Source organism: Labeo rohita, unplaced genomic scaffold (genome assembly GCF_022985175.1).
Source record: "Labeo rohita strain BAU-BD-2019 unplaced genomic scaffold, IGBB_LRoh.1.0 scaffold_116, whole genome shotgun sequence".
NCBI lineage: Eukaryota > Metazoa > Chordata > Actinopteri > Cypriniformes > Cyprinidae > Labeo > Labeo rohita.
The window spans coordinates 167,688-185,537 of record NW_026127296.1 but is presented as its reverse complement, the minus strand read 5'-3'; the positions used below and the strand labels follow the sequence as shown (position 1 = coordinate 185,537).

The following is a 17,850-nucleotide window of genomic DNA, read 5'->3' as shown; positions in this document are numbered from 1 at the left end:
TTAGTGTTTCACTGTTAATACAGAGACACACTCTCTATACGTGGATCAGGTCAGAGAGCAGTGACTTTTTGAAGTTGTCTGGAAGTCGTGTGGCCAATTTTACCTCTGGACCTCACTTTTATTGTACGTATATACATATATATACACATACATAAGAATCTTGGTAACCTAAAAGTTATCACTCAAGTGTTACTATTTCCTTCTAAATGAATTGCTAATTATTTGGATGAGTAATCTAAAGTGAAGATCGTGGTAACCCACTAGTAATCACTCAGGTGTTACTACATCGTTCTAAAGTAATTGTCTAATAGTATAATATTTAAAAGTTTACCAAATACCTCAAAAGCTTGAAATGACTGTTTGGTTGCACATTATATTTATTTATCATGACTAGAAAACAAGAAGCAAGAACAATGCTTAGGTAGCATGGAATAACCATGGAACAAGCAACAGCTAAAGTGACAGTGTGTATAGTCACATGGCCATATTTATGATGGCTGAATTAAAACGAGAGGTATGGAACAAGAAAAGTTCAAGTGGACGTGTGTAAAGCCACTGGGCTAGTACATGTGTGGAACGGTATTTATCATACAAAGAAACACAGGTTCTACAGGTTATTTTCTCTGCACCGCTCTGCAAAATAAGACTGTTTTTGTCCTCTTTGGTAGGTGCCACACAAATTTTTGTAGGCCTCGATGTCACATGCTTCAAACTCTGCAATTGCAGCAGTCTCCATGATTGTCTTTCTATCCACGCCACATTTAAAGTACGTCTGTGTTTTTGTTGTCCCAACTTTAAAATAACTTTAAAAAGAACATAAAATAATCCATTAGAGTGTTAAGCTAATGGGATGTCTGTTTTATACAGGAATGGAAGTCGGAAATCGGCTACAGGGAAATACAGCCTAATGGTCTTTTGCCAAATTTGGTGGTTGCAGGTTGAAAGCTGTAGGAGGAGTTTGTCTCGGGTCTAATAATAAATATAGCTGCAAGCAGCAATGACGGGCCCTCGCCATCATCACAATCGTCATCCCAGTAGCATCAGGAAAACCCAGTGGGCACATTCATTCACATGCATTCACAGTAACTCTGGCAGTCTGGATTTAAGGGTTACAGCATGTCTCTAGATGAGTGGTTCCCAACCACGTTCCTGGAGGCCCCTCAACACTGCACATTTTGCATCTCTTCGTTGTCTGACGCACCTATTTCAGGTCTTGGAGTATACTAATGAGCTGATTATCTGAATCAGGTGTGTTTGATCAAGGTGACATGGAAAACATGCAGTGTTGGGGGGCCTCCAGGAACGTGGTTGGGAATCACTGCTCTAGATCATGTTGACCGAGTTTGAAGGCAATCGGGTAAAAAACCTACAGTATATCAAATTCCAGAGCATGCGTTTTACACAAAACTCTGAATAACCAACTTCCTGTCAGGATGAGCTAATGACATGTAGTTCGAAAGTTGTTTAGCTCGCTGAGTTCTATATGTGTACTGGGTTTCATATGTGTAACTGCAGGTATGTGTGATATATGGCCCTCCAAATACTAGGGGTTTTCAAGAGTTTTTGAGCATGTTAAGGGGCCCAAGTATTGCACAGAATTTACCCTGTTAAAGAATTATTTGAATGGTTCAAACTGAATCTAGAAAACTCTTGTGAATTTTGTGGTGTTAAAGAATCTGATTCATCTTTCCTTTCAATGTGTATACTCAAAATTATTTTGGGTAGATTTCTAGGATGTTTGGTACATTAATACAAATTGAAATATATGATGTATTTTTTTGCACAAGATACCATTGATTCTAAAAGTACAATTCTATTTTCTTACGCAACTAATTGTTTTACTTGGAAAATATCCAGAGGTGGAACTTATTTCTGACAATTAAGTTGATTAATGTGGCAAAGAGTTGATCATAATGCAGAAACTGCAAAGACTGATTTTACGTCACTGTATTAAGTAATAAAGTAGACAAAACTGGTAATAATTAACAACAGATTCCGCTATGAAATAAAATATTGAAATCATACCTGCTTCTATGATATCAGCCCTCTCAGTCCAGGTGGTCTTGAACTTTGGCAGAAGGATTGCTGCAGCACTTTTCAATACCATCCTGAACTACTCTGATGAACATCTTGGAAGTTGTCTCCAGTCTGTTTAAAAAAAAAAGAAAATAGGAGTGACTTGAACACAGGCTACAATAAGGCCCTATGCATTTTCCATGTATGAAGAAAATTAGGTTGCTCTAAAAGTATGTTATAGAGAATGCAGCCAAGAAAACATGCAGAATGGAAAAGAAGATAACACAGGTAAGACAAATAAATTTATTCTACCTATGTACATATCAAACTGTTGGTAACCCAATAAGCAAGTTATTTAGGAAAATCATTATTTTTGCGTGCTATACCACGTGCAGACAAAAAAAAGTGTAACAATTTAGCCACATTGGAAGATAGGCTTCTTGCAAGTGTAGATCAAATGAGCGCGTGATCAAATGGCATCACCTTAGGGAACACACATGTATCCATGACAACGCTCAGCTGAGCAGTGAGTGACAGTTAACGGTCCTCCCGGTTATTTCTTCAGACACGGCCTTTTTCGTCGGTCGAAAAGGTATTTATACTTTTATATTTGTAGACATTAGACTACCGCAACCACTGTGTATCTCGTAATGCTGAAAGGTTCACATTTTAAAACGTTTTCTGAAGTTGTCCGTCGTGTATGGCTGCTGACCGTTAGCATGTGTGAACACTTTCGAAGCTGAGGTTAGCATGTGAAGGTGAAATGATTAAATGTACACAATATTTACAGAAACTGAACTTAAGTATTTAATTTTCATGTGGTAAAAATACACACAGAGACGTCAATGTGGCTAAAAGTCCATTTGGGACGGATATCTGCATATACACTAAATTACGGACCGCCTGGTCTAAATCCAAATTCTCAACAGTCTTTACAAATTAATTTTCAATGGACAAACTATAGTCCTATACATATAAAATCATAACACTACTGCATTTTTTTTTTTTTTTTTTGTTTTAGGATAGAAGATAACGGGAAGAATTGCCGTCGGACTAACCCCACATCTGACAACCACATTCACACACAGAAAGAGCACTGCAACTTTACAGATGTTCAATTAAAATAAACGTATTTTGCTCTACACAATGTGTCTGTTGTCTTTGATTAGCCTAAAAGTAAAATAAATTGACATCCAGATTACTTCAATTGAAAGTCCCCTAAACGTCCCGAATGGCCGCTGCACGTCCTATGAACGTCCCAGTGAACGTCCGGAGGACGTCTTCACGGGCGTCCACTAGACGTTCACAGAGGCCATTTAGGGGACGTTCTGGGGACCTATTTTTGTTTGCTGGGAACCTCCAGATTCTAGCTGAACTGGTGCATTTGATATAAAGTTTAATCACCTCATTGAGAGACTCAATACGAGGGTTAATTAAGTGATTGATGGTTGTTCAGGTCTAAGCAATTGCACATATTGCTATAAACTTGGGACTTCATATTTTTATTCCTTTAACTCATTCTTTCCTCACTTTCTCTTTCTGCAACCTGTGTGAATGCGTGTGTTTATGCGTTAGATTAGTTTGTATGTCTTAGGTTTATCCAATAAAATCTTATTGTTAATAGAAAAGAGAAGTATCTTGTGTTTTGTGCTTACAAGTTAATGTCTTAAACTGTCGATCTTGCTACTGTGCTAATATATAGTGTTTTCACTATATTCTGGATAATAATATCCATTGCAGAGTTATGTTGTACGGCTAATTCCATGAATCACAAGCCGACTCTGAACAGCCGTAAAACAGAGACTCTGTTCAAATTCCCAAAAAAGGGAATCCCTAAAGGGAATCCCTAATCTATTCCCTTTGAGCTAAATTAAAAATGTAATAACCCTACAAAGACTACAATAAGATTTTACTTCTACTGTTAATGAAACTTTGGTAGTGTAGTATGAGGTTGATAGCCTAATTGAGTGTGTGCGACGAACAACCATATAAGTCCAAAAAAACAAAAAATGAGATAACCATGTGACATTAATTGTATGTGTGAACTTTGTATACAGAAACAGTTTGGGGATATTTTCGCGCGACCAAGAGTCCGCATTTTAAACGTTAAAATAGCGTGACGCGGAAAAACCATTTATGTCCACAAAGAAGAACGGAGATGCCGCTTGCTGTCATGTCCGCTTCGGACATTAAAAGGCAAAACCTCGGCAAAAAAAAGAGAGCTGACATGACCAAATGGAAGGACAGAGTAAGGAAGGCTTTGAGGGATGCTGGAAAACCATATTTGACTCAAAGAGGAGAACAAAAACCAGGGAAAAATCCACCCAAACTGCTGAGTGGAAGAACCGTATATGTGATGTGATCTCTCTCTCTCTCTCTCTCTGAACGCGCTAAACACCGCATAAACAGTTAACCTATCAAAATAAACCACATACCATATATAATAAAGCTGTATTCTTTCATATTTCCCGCCAGTACGGCAAGCAGAGTTTATTTGTTTATATATTTATTTATATCGTGAGATGGCGGAGCGCGAGAACAGTTTGAAGTAGTACATACACAGGTGCGCTGCGCCAGCTTTTCTAAATAAACGACAAGGTGCGCTATTGGAGCTATCTAAACATACAAAAAGTGATCAAAGATATCCTGATATCTGACTAACTTGTTACAGTTATATTTGCGTGTAGCCTAGCCTACTGGGCGTCTACTATAGATCAGTCATGAATAGGTCGAAATGAAAGTTGAGAAAATTATGATATATCTTGTATACCTTATGATATGTTGAATAATATTTAGCTATGATGTATGTCTGCATTGTATTTATTGTTTTTATTTATTTATTTATTTATTGTCTTTTGTTAATAATTCATTGTTATTGCCTGTACTGTAAGAATGTCTATGTATTATACATTGTTCATACTGTATTTTCTGTTTTTAAATAATTATAATAATAATAATAATAATAATAAACTAGAAAGAAATGCTTAATATTAACCTGAAGTTTCTGTTACTGTATTAAAACTAAGATAAAGGAATCAGATCTTTAGTGGTTTAAAGTGATATGATGAACTGGAGTTATACTGTTATTCCACACTAACTGGACATATACCGTTCTTCCACATTTCAGAAATATAAATCACAATAACTTTTGATTTTTAATACTGACACTGAAAAATGTTATCTCCTTAGAATTGAGAAGCTTTTGTTGTCTATTTTCAAGTAAAATAAAAATATATAATATAATGTTAACAATCCAAATGAAAAAAATCTTATTACTCAAAATTTGAAAATATGGACTTGTATGGTTCTTCGTCTCAAGGCCTCAATTGGTAAATCAAAAAGTGTACATTTTACCAATATCTATCATACTTTAAAAATAAAATTAAAATACAAGGAATAAACTATATGATTGTCACGGGGAGAACGAGACGAGAGACGAGCGGATCCATTTGCAAACCTTTATTAGGGCTAGACAGACGCATAGAAAAGCAGGCAGGGTCGAGACAGGAGCAGACAGGTGCATAAGGGCTAGGCAGAGAGTAATCCGTAATCCGGGCGTGGGTCGAACAGCGGCGAACGTTATCCAGGGGGCGAGGCAGGAGAATAGTCAGGCAGGCGAAAGTTCCGAAAGACAGATTAAACAAAACAACAAGGCAAAACCAGGAAACAAGACACGGGGAAACATGGAGAAACGCTTTGCATGAACGATAGATTCAATTCAATACTCGGCGAGGGGTGACACGAAGACCAGGGTATTTATACTGTCCGTGATTGGTGCAAATGGTAAGAGCAGTGGCTGATGGGAAATGGAGTCCGGGGTGTAGTGCAATAGTCAATGTGTGAGAACGAGGTGAGAGCGACATCTGGTGGTGAGCGGAGAACAGGACACCGACCAGATTTGTGACAATGATTTAGTTTGCAAAAAGGCTTTTTGCTCACTGCACAACACCACAGACATTGCTACAGAGAGATCTAAAAAAGAAAGTCAAGGGCCCAACTAAATCAAACACTGACCTCCATGATGGTGGCATCATTTTAACCACAAAAACATTAATAGCAGGTATTCATCACTAATGCATAATCATCATTTAATTAATCACTTAATTAACTCATTAACTTTAATTCTTTGAGGACTTGGGATTTGACTTGGGACTTGAAAGTAATGACCTGGTCCCACCTCTGGTGAAATCAGCCGAGTTCATGGGTATGCACATGTTGCAGGCCCAAAGTGTCTTTGCTTGATTTAACGATTGGCTACAAGCTTGTTTCGGTACTCGACCCAACTCGGTTTTCTAAAGAGTTTTTGAAATAAATACATACCCCACCTTTAAGTTGGGTGTCAGAATTGTTGAGATATATTTGTGGATTGTTGTTGTCTCTGTAAGGTTTACCAAGGTTTATTTATTTTTATAAATAAATAAAGAGAATGACAAGTAGACAAGATAGAAATAGAATAGTGAGTATTAGTGTTATCCACATGACCAAACTAGAATCAAATGCTTTCTTAACCGCTGTTTTCTCACCACTGTCATTGTCTTTGTGTTCTTTATTGTTGAGAAGCATGCATCACATATTTACATATTCATCTAAACAGCTGCTAGGTATTTCCTTTTTACCCCTAAGCAAAAAATAACCAATTATAGCAGGGCTTACAGTTTACTTGTTACGGTACGCACTAGGAGGTGAATAACACAGAGATATAATAAAACGAAGTCTTTAATAAATCCACAAGGAGATACAGGAAGGATAAACAGGTACATCCAGCAACATTAAAGTCCAACTAAGGACTGAGAAAAGAGACAAACGCATAAAGGGAGTGCTGATTACAAAGACAGGTGAAGACAATGACGCTAATTAATGGGAGAAACCACTGCAAACGGATCAAAAGGGGAGACTATGGGAGAAACCAAAACACACAGAATGACGGTTAGGTAACATTACTATTATCATTACAGTTTAAATAAATGAGAATTTATTAAGGACTTGATTCCCTTTGGCTGGTTGCACCAGCTGGATGTTCACTTGGCTGTAAGACCGGACATAAAATGTCTAATTAAAGTGAAAAGACTTGACCTGCATCATGGTGAAAAAAAAACTTTAGATAACACTTTATAATAACTACACACTACGAGTCATTAGTTAAGCATTGGTAAATAGTTAATTAATCATTTATAAAGCATTATTCCTACATTAATAGACATGTGTAAGCAGTTTATAAATACAGCTATAAATGTTTTTTCTTGTTGTATAAGCATTTATATAATATGCTTAATAATTGTATTTTCATACTTTATTAAGGATCAGTTAATCATTTCTAAATTAAGCATTACATTATTTACAAACCGGTTAGTTAGTAGTTGTAAGTGGTTCATGAGATAATTTAGAAAGTGTTAGTAAATGATTCATAAACCATTTGAATGCACATTTATACATCTTATTATTCAGACATACATTAACAGTTAGTCAGTGTGTTAATAAATGCTTTAAGAACACATATTCCTACTGTAACTCATAATTAATTCAGGCAGTTATAAAACATTTACTAGCTGTCAGTAATTGGTTTTTGCGAGCTCATCTAAAGTGAGGACTATTTATGCCTTAGGCCGTAAAGTGTTAATAAGTTGAGTTTTACCGTTTTGAAATCCATTCAGCTGTTCTTCTATGCTATATTGGTCTCATAGGATTCAATGATCTATGCTAAGCTATACTAAAAGTGATATCGCCAGAACAGAAGAACGAGTTTTGTAAACACTTTACAAGGCAAATGACTTTGCCATAGCATTAAATTCTCAGAAAGTCTCACAAAGTCACCAATGACACATCTTGAGATGACATTCATACATGAAAACAACTAAAGGAAGATGAAACACTCACCTCAAATTATATTTGTCATCATTGATTGACAACAGTCTGCTGTGTATCTCGTCACAACGTTAAGCAGGGAGGGGACCAGAGCATATTACAGTGTCTGACATCGTATTTGCAAGTTGCATTAGCCAGCACTTTTAAATTTGCCAAGATGTCAGGTGCTCTGGCTCCCAGTAAACATTGGACTATGGTGGCTGGTGTCTCTATTTCACGTTCCGTACAATAGAATCGCCAATAACTACAGCACTTTCATCAGGTTTCTCAGGGGGTGCTTCACTCATTTGGGAGAACCTGTTTGATGTTCTGATTGGAACAGAAGTGCGGTGTTTTGACCCATGACTACACCGTCTCACAGTCACCCAGTCGCCCTGCTGCACGGGCGTTGTTACTAGAAACGAACATGTACAGGGCTCTCTGAGCTAGTCGCATCCATTCTTACTATCCTCTAATAAAATTTGGATGCATGACTCTAGTTCTGAAATCTTCTCTGTCAGCCTAACAATTTTCCTGCATTTGTCACATGTAAATCCCTCACTGCCAACAGAGATAGATTAGCTATACATGTGACAAGTGGTGCAAACAACAATAGCAGGAGAAGAAGCCATTACTCACTGTTATTGTAGAATGATTCCAACTTACCACTGTTGTTTGATGAACTCGTGAAGAACGGATCAGGGGGAGAAACAACGGAGCGGGTGAAAAAAGAAAACAGTAGTAGATGCAATAAACAGAAACATGAATGGCAAGCTAACCGGCCAACAGAATGCTAAAGATAGTAAACACGAGATTAAAAATGTGAATGGACCGCGAATGGCAATCAATCTTGGAGCCATCCAAAAAATGAAAATTTTAGGTGGATACTCAACATGTGGAAGATTTCTACTAAAGGCCACATGTTTCATTTGTATTTAGAATGAAATGAAGACTAGAGAAAGCACGTTGGATGTGAGTAAAACTGGCTTGCAATAAAGATAGCGGTAGTCAGGGAAGACCTAACTGTATAAATAATAGTGTCGTCTGCATATAAATGTACATGAGAATCACCTGCTGTCACAGAGTGCTGGGGGTGAGGAGCCAGAGGGAAACACGCAGGAGCCAGCAGTACAAACAAAACGGAAACCGGGGGGGAAACACAACAAAACAGTCTATGATCCTGACACTACGCCCCCCCCCCCTCCAAAAAGGTATACTGTATAGGTTTTTAGAGAAGAACCCAAAACTTGGTGGGAATTTACCACTTATGTGGATTTTAGGAAGTGCTCAGAGACTTGCGTGCGCACTTAACATTATTGTGAATTTCAGAAGTGCCCAGAGCTCAGTGTGGGACACTTACCCTAGTAAAGGGGATTTTAGAGAGAGTGTTTTCCCAGGGGGGTTTCACTACTAAAGCTCCAGACTTGTCAGAGACGACAAGCACTTAGATAGGGGAAGAACCCTCCCTTAAGAGAGGGGAGCAACGCTACACCCCAATCAGGACAGACAGTCCGCAAACTGTTAGTCGACTGATGTAATCATGAAGCTGCTGACCATCATAATAGTGGACGTGGATAGCGGACAGACTCCTAACCCTGAGCTGCAGGGAGAAACGCCCGTCTTGAAAAGGGGACTGAATATTGGATTATCGAAGAGATATCTGTGATGATATCTAGGGGAGTTGAACCCAGGGAACCGGGGTTTAAAGTCAACTCCAAACATGGGAATGAGGCAAAGACGCGTAACCCATACCATAGAGGATTTAAAGGAAGGACCCAAAGCTTCACCACTCATGTGGATTTCAGAAAAAAGTGGGACTAAGTGCTCTAAGTGGGACCCTTCTCAAAGGGGAGCAATCATGCTTGACTCAGGAAACCTGAGAGAGATAGTGACAGACTCTACCCTACAAAAAAGGGGAATCTTGTCATACGACAGTGGTGCTACTGAGGAACCTTGAATAAGGTGAGCTGCTGGCTGTCGAAGAGACTTCTATGTCAGAAGTCCTGTCTCTAGACATATCAAGGGTAGGCTTCAAAACCCTGAAGGACAGGGAGGAATACCAAAACCCGCCAGAGGGTGGTGCTCTGAGAGGACACTTTTCGCAGAAAGGGGAGCTACCAAAGTCATCTCAAGGCCCTGAGAAGGGGTGAAGCTCCTGGAAGTCATGAGGACAGACTCCTAACCCTGAAGGCCAGGGAGGTACGCCCATCCAGCCGAGAGGGCGCTCATTAATAACCTTTCCTCAGAAAGGGGAGAGCCCAGCTCGTGCATAAGGCCTGAAGAATGAGAATCAACCTGGACAGGGAGGACAGGCTCCTAACCCAGATGACCGGGAGGTAAACCTGGCTTTGTCAGCGAAAGCGGTACTCTGAATAAACCCTTTCCGCGGAAAGGGGAGAACTACTTAGGTCAAACCTACCCTGCCCTCGGGCTAACAGGGATCGACAGACACCAGTCTAGGTGGACTTATGTTCCTGTCTCAACAGGACATAAATTTCCCGGAGCAGGAACTGGAGGCCTGAGAAATTGCTCCTTGAAGCCATAGATTAATCACAAAGTGGTGCTTCAGAATGAACCCTTTTTTGAAAAGGGGAGCATCTACACTTTAGGTAAACCAAAAACTGCACCAGATACTTCCCCTGCCCTCAGGTTTCAAAAGGGGGATGGCTCAAGGTGTTTGACACTGAGAGATGCTACATATAAACCCTTTCCGAAGAGAGAGGAGCATCTGTACACCTAGGTGACCTAGATTCTATATCAAGCACTTCCCCTGCCTTTGGGCAAAAAACGGAGTGGCTTGAAATGTAAGTCACAGAGTGGCGCTCAGGATAGACCCTTTCCGCAGAAAAGGGGAGCATCTACACCCCAATTAACTAGAATCTACACCAAGCACTTCCCCTGCCCTCAGGCTTAAAGGGGGGTGGCTTGAGGTGTTAGTCACAGAGTGGCGCTCAAAATAGACCCTTACCGCAGAAAAGGGGAGCATCTACACATCTAGGTGGTAGAGCCTACAGCAAACACTTCCCCTGCCCTCAGGCATAAGAAGGGGTGGCTTGCTGACACTCTACTTAAGCGAACTTAAACTCCTGCCTCAACAGGGTGAAGAGGGCTCCGTTTCCACAGAAACAGGAGGCTGAGAGGTTGCTTCTCAGAGTCACCTTTAACAGGATCCAGGGGAACCTCATGACGAAACTCCTCGTGAAGAGTTGTCAATCAGTTCACTTAAGAGAAGACACAAAGGGGATTCTCAAAGCAGGCCTGCAAAGGACAGCGTTAAACATGCCAAGGGCAATCCTACACACAGAAAAAAAATGGTGCTTCAGCGGTTCTTCAGCGGTTCTTTGGTGTGATTGTGGTGCTATATAGCACCGTTAGTGTATAAAGAACCGGTCAAGCCCCTGTCTGGTTCTTCAGCGGTTCTTCAGTGGTTCTTTGGGGTCGTTAAGGTGCTATATAGCACCACTGCCATACAAAGAACCTGTTAAGCCTCTGAATAAGGATCTCTAACTCTCTCTTAAACTCTTCAGTTGGGGAAAGGATTAAAAACAACATTAACATACAGTGTATTTCCTGAAGATCTTTTTGCCCCTAAGGCCCCCATAAGGAAATATTTCCCACATAAGACCTTTTGACCTTAGAAAAGCATAAAAGTGATTCAAGACATTTTGCCATTGTAGTAAATATATTTACTACTATTGTAGTAATACAAGCCCCTATGATTGTTTCTATTGAGCACCATTTTTGTTGAAGTAATAAAATGCTATACACAGCAAAATCCCCAGTGTTAATTTAACACTCTGAGCGTGGACACATATAAACACAGAAGCAGTGTTGACGTTAACGAGATAATTAGGTGATTAACGAAGTAATGATTGATCATTATTGAAGACACCTGATGTTAATAAGCAGAATCACCAAAGGAGAAAACCAGAATTTTTAAGCAAACATTGCTTTGCATTGTCAGTGTTTGCATTAGTTAGGCTCTTGACCCTTAAATCATCAATATTATGTCCTGTTTGGCTGCAGTTACTGAGTGATAACAACCAGACAAGCAAAGAGCAAAAGTCAGTAAGATGGCATTGACTGTGCTTGACTTAATCATCATATAGTGACTTGAGTATTTGACAATTTTCTTACATATTACAACAAAAAAAAAAAAACTATGAACAAAAGATAAATCAGTTTTGCCATAATCAGACAGATGATGAAGAAAAGTTTCTCTTAATTTAGACACACAGACATGAAGAATCAGTGTGAATTCACAACAATGGTGACGTGCAAAAGCGTGTTGTAGCCAATCAGAACTCATCCATGACTCCCATCATGCATTGCGGCATGAATAAATTATGAGAGTTCAGAGTTGATCTGTTTATCTGAATATGCCGTTTGTCACCATTGTTGAGATTCATGGGTTGGTTCTTGATGTGTATGTGTGCCTAGGTGAAATACTTTTTTTTTTTTTTAAACAGGTTGTAAGAAAAAACTTTCCAAAATACAGCAGCCAAACAAAATCTAGTATTAAAGATTTAAGGGTCAAGAGCCCAACTAATGCAAACACTGACCACTATAATGGTTGCTTAAAAATGTTGGTTTTCTCCTTTGGTGATTCTGCTTATTAACATCAGGTGTCTTCAATAATAGGTGCTATATAGCACTAAAAGTGGTTCCCCAATGATTACGAGCCAAAGAACCACTTTTAGTGCTATATAGCACCATTTGTTTTTAGAGTGTAAGAAAGAAACTTAGGAAGCTTACCTTGAAGAGGACATAAGTCCTATGTCTAACATATGCTGTAAGGGTGGTTTACCGCACGACCTGTGGCGTGGAGAGGACGAACACTGCCGTAACCATAATCTGTAGGATCAGAGGGGGAGCATCCGCCGTAGACTCATCATACTTTTCTCTGAAAAGCAAAAACACAATGCACAGGCCTAAGACAGTATTAAGTTTTTTTTTTTTAATAAAAAAAAAAATGGATCGTACTCACCCATCAGTGACCTGTTTTCTTTTTTTTTTCCATAGTCACACAGATCCAAAAAGGCTAATGAGCCTGGGAAAACTAATAGATCAGTGAAAGACCTCTGGTTAGTCCTCCTAAAAGCAGCCCAAACCAACAGAGTGGGCTGTGTACTTAAAACCCTAGCAGGGGAGACAGCGCCATCTTGGCAAGAGCTTAAAGAGATCTGCTCAAAAAACCCCGAAAGGGGAGCAGTCAGTAAGCCAACACACAGACATCCTCAGATATCTGTGTGTGTAGGAAGGACCACCAGAGGTGAAACTGACCGAAAGCCACCAGACCCTAAAAGGGAAGAATTTAACACACAGCTAGCCTTAGACAGCTGCAGTTAATAAGTCTGTTCTGCCATAATCATGGCTGAACTAGTCTTAGGAAATTTTTTTGGCAGTTAATTAACTCCACAATCGCGACGCGCAGCACATATTCGGCTCCCGCAGGAGCTAAACATACTCTGCCCAAGCGCCAAATTCCCTCAGGAATAAAGCAAGCAAGGAGCTGCTGGCGACGCCGCAAAAGCGTTTGTTAATGCTGCGAGAGGCAAACACACTCATGCAAAATGATAAACAGAGAAACTCACCTCTCTTCTTTACAAATGCGTTTTTCGCGATGAGAACTTTCTTTCGTGAAACATTAAAATAAATTTTTTTTTAAAGACTGCTGGTATCAAAGCTGTTTTGGTTACCAATTAATTTTACTGTATGAACAAAAAACGAGATGTTTCTCAAATTTTCTTAATTTTATTTTTTATTCTTGATACTTTCTCCTTTAACACAAAATGCTTTAAATATTTTCACAGTGAAATTTATTTTGTGATTAATTAGATTAAACATTTTAATTGACTGACAGCCCTAATAAAAGCATAAAAAAAGTTGAGTTTAAATAAGATTTTAGTTTTAATCAAACGTCCATTGGTTTGATATTTTTGCAACTGCAGGAATTTTTTTTTAGCAAATGTAAAAGCCCTTACACACCAAAAAAAGTGAAACAATTAAGCCTCAGGCTGAAGGACAAATAAATTCATGTAGGTACAGTAGAGTGCAGGAGAAGAAGGTTCAACATTCTTTTATCAATAATAAAAAACAACGAGGCACAAATGTTACTTCATCTAAAGTCATTTTTGCTAATAAGTTGGATGAAATGTATCACCAAAGGTCAGCAGCAAAGACATTGGTTAATAAAATGGGATTCTTCTTCTTTCTCTCTTGGCTTGCTCCCTTCAATCAGAGGTCGCCCGAAGCGGAGTGATCCACACCACCAATTTTGCACGTTTTACGCCGCATGCCCTTCTTGATGCAACCCAGTCCTGAGAGTGCACTAACTCATTCAACCCACTCACACACTCATTTACTATGGCCAATTTAGACTGTCCAATTCACCTATGCATGTCTTTGGATTGTGGGGGAAACCAGAGCACCCCGAGGAAACCCACACAGACACGAGGAGAACATGCAAACTCCACACAGAAAGGCGTCCTGAGCTGGGGCTCAGACCAGGAACCTTCTCACTGTGAGGCAACAGTGCTACCCACTGCACCACCGTGCCGCCCGGTTAATAAAATGGGATTAAATGTGTTAATAAAATGGGATGAAAGGATATTTGTCCCAGATAGCAACATAATGTCGGCCCAGATCCGGCCCACATCTGGCAGATGTGGCATGATGATCTGGCCCACATGCAGCGTGGAATGATGGCACTTGGGTGGACCGCTCCTGTTTGCCAGATCTGGGCCAAAAGCAGGCCATAGCAATGCCACATGTCAGCCAAGAGCCACAACCTTAGATGAAATCAGCAGAAGATAAAAGACATTCAATCTCTGAAGATCTCAGAGGAGGAGATTTAAACAACTCCACAAACAGTATTACCAGCTTCACGCATTACTGACCAGATTGACTTTACAGAAGTTATTTTTTGCAAATTAACAGGCTTAAATCTACTCTACCATAATAGTGGTTAGTGTTTCGGAATAATTATAATAATTATGTTGCGGAAATAATTCATTTGTAGCACGAAACTGTCTGTAGTCTTGCGAAACCAGTTTAAAAAAATCCGGGAAGCCATCATAAATCACATGAACCTCAACAATGGTGACAATAGAAAGTGCAAAGTTGCAATGCATGCTGGGAACCACAGTACAAAACTCCCAGCATGCATCACAGCATGAATAAATTATGCAGCCTTTTGTGATGTCCAGAATTGATCCGATTATCTGATTGTTTTGTCACCATTGTTGAGATTCATATGCTGATGGCTGATATCTGTGTGTGTCAGCCTTATGCTAAATTTTCAATACTAATTACTTCAAAACTAATTTGGTAACTCATGTAACAAAAATGCAGGTGTTACAATGTGAGAGCATTTAACTACACAACAACTACATTCAAACATTTTCAGTAAATCAGGCAGTTATGTGATAATATTTAATCACACTTTCACAACAGCCAAATAAACGTGCTTAAAAGTAAGTGTTAAGAGCCCAATTAATTAATGGAAATGCTAATCACTATCATGGTGACTTCAAGTGGAACATTAATGTTAGTGCTAATTCTCAATAAAGAAATAAAGTCAATCTGGTCAGTAATGCATGAAGCTGGTGATGCTGTTTGTGGAGTTGTTTAAATCTCCTCCTCTGAGATCTTCAGAGATTGAATGTCTTTTATCTTCTGCTGATTTCATCTAAGGTTGTGGCTCTTGGCTGACATGTGGCATTGCTATGGCCTGCTTTTGGCCCAGATCTGGCAAACAGGAGCGGTCCACCCAAGTGCCATCATTCCACGCTGCATGTGGGCCAGATCATCATGCCACATCTGCCAGATGTGGGCCGGATCTGGGCCGACATTATGTTGCTATCTGGGGTGACTCTGGACCACAAAACTAGTCATAAGGATCATTTTTTTTTTAAAGTGATATAATCTGAAAGCTGAATAAATAAGCTTTCCATTGTTGTATGTTAGGATATGACAATATTTGGCCGAGATACAACAACTTGAAAAAACATAAATAAATAAAATAAAACAAATAACAAAGTGCCATTAAATGTATCCATATAAAGTTCTTAGAGATGCATATTAACAATCAAAAATGAAGTTTGGCTATATTTATAGTAGGACATTTACAAAATATCTTCATGGAACATGATCTTTGTTTAATATCCTAATTTCTGGCAAATGTATTTTTGGCTGGTTTTAGCTGGTCAGCAGGCTGGTTTTAGAGGGGTTTTGGCCACTTTTCCAGGCTGGGAAACAACCAGCTAAAACCAGCAACTTACAGTTTAAACCAGCTAAGCTAAAATCAGCCTAGGCTGGTTGGCTGGTCTGTTTTTTTCAGCAAGGATAACCGTGCTACGGACCAGGGTCAAATTTGTTTTATTTAACATGTTTAATTATTGCAGATTAATGCATATTCACATTTGGTCGAGTAACTGGTGTTACTTATTTGAAACAGTAACTATTATAACAGAAGATTTTTTCTTCTACATTAAAAAGCAATGTGTTACTTTACTAGTTACCTGAAAAAAGTCATCTGATTACGTAGCTAGCGTTACTTGAAATGCGTTAACCCCAACACTGGTAAAACGCTGTTTGATAAACTGGTTACATATATGAAGTACTGTATTACATAGATGAAGAGCTTCATGTTTTCTGATCAGATCTAGTCTTTTGTCTTCATCAGTTTCTGTTTTAATTCGGTGTTTCAAGATTTTGACACTTCATGTTTAGAGATTGTTAGAATAAAAAGTATTCTTTGATTTCCGAAATTTGAGATTCGATCTGAGTTGAGCCACACAGCACAAGATACAGGTCCCTGGAACCAAGAATGACACACACAGCAGTAGTGCATTTCATTCAAGGCTGATTTATTGAGGAAAGGTAGTTGGTATTTATTAGTACATTATGAGAAGTGAAATACTGGGCTGTCAGCAGAAAGATAAAAAAGGCACAAGACATCCTTATAAGGAAACAGACAGTCTCGTGATCTGTCATTACATCATTGGCTGTTTTCCAAATACAATAGAGAACAGAAAGACTATGTAAGAGACATATGGGACACAGGATCTTATTGAATCTTACAATTACTCTTAGCTCTTGTCTTTGCTCTTTGAGGAGTGTTATTCACAAACACACTGATCGGACAATCACCCACTTTCTAAAGAAAAATCAAAACAGAAACACTAATAACTAGAAAATACAACACTAATGGAATAAAAATATGAATTTATTGTACAGCAAAAAGCCCAGTGTTAAATGAACTCTCCTGGGAGTTTATTTGAGTCCATACTCAAGACTGTTAAAATGAACACTGAAGTAGTGTTAATGTTATTGAGGTAATTAAGTGATTCATTGAGTGATGATTGAGTATTATTGAAGACACATGATGTTAATAAGCATAATCACCAAAAGGAGAAAATCTAATTTTGTAAGTTACTAATTATAGTGGTCAGGGTTTGCATTAGTTTAGCTCTTGACCCTTAACTTCTTAATATCAGATTTTGTTCTGCAGCTGTAATTTCGATACAATAACTAGACAAATGTGATTAGATGGTGTTGATTATACTTTGACATAATGATTATATAGTGACTTAAAAAACTATAAATATGATCTGAACATAATGTCAACCCTTCAAAAGATATCTTAATCAAGTGTATTAAACACAGTTTTGACACAGACATCAAATATCAGCATTACACTCACAACAGTGGTGACCATCAAAAACGCATGTTGTAGCCAATCAAAACTCATCCATGTCTCCCATCATGCATTGTGGCATGAATAAATTATGAGCTGTATTGTCTTTGTAATTTCTTTGATTCAATTTTATTTTATTTTTAATGATTTTCTTTGACTTTTTAGTCACTTGTTTTGTGATGTTCAGAGTTTATCTGTTTCTCTCAATATGCTGATTTCTGATGTCTGTGTGCATCGAAAAGAAACCTTTTGAAAGCTTTTTGATCAGAGGAGCTTGTTAACAAAACATTCAA

The 17,850-nt window shown here is 38.7% G+C and overlaps 1 protein-coding gene across 3 annotated transcripts in view; it reads right to left on the bottom strand.

The window, feature by feature from the left end:
• Positions 1-1,366: 1,366 nt before the first annotated feature.
• LOC127157679 (legumain) overlaps positions 1,367-17,850 on the bottom strand; it is a 32,616-nt gene continuing 16,132 nt past the window's right edge. Inside the window, exon 9 of one of the 3 annotated variants that reach the window (XM_051100936.1) lies at positions 1,367-2,148. In XM_051100936.1, the coding sequence (XP_050956893.1) occupies positions 2,114-2,148 (35 nt within the window). In that variant the 3' untranslated portion in view covers positions 1,367-2,113. Of the gene's footprint in view, positions 2,149-12,567; positions 12,761-16,437; positions 17,018-17,850 lie in introns of those variants that run through there. The other 2 variants (XM_051100935.1, XM_051100934.1) reach the window with 2 other exon arrangements.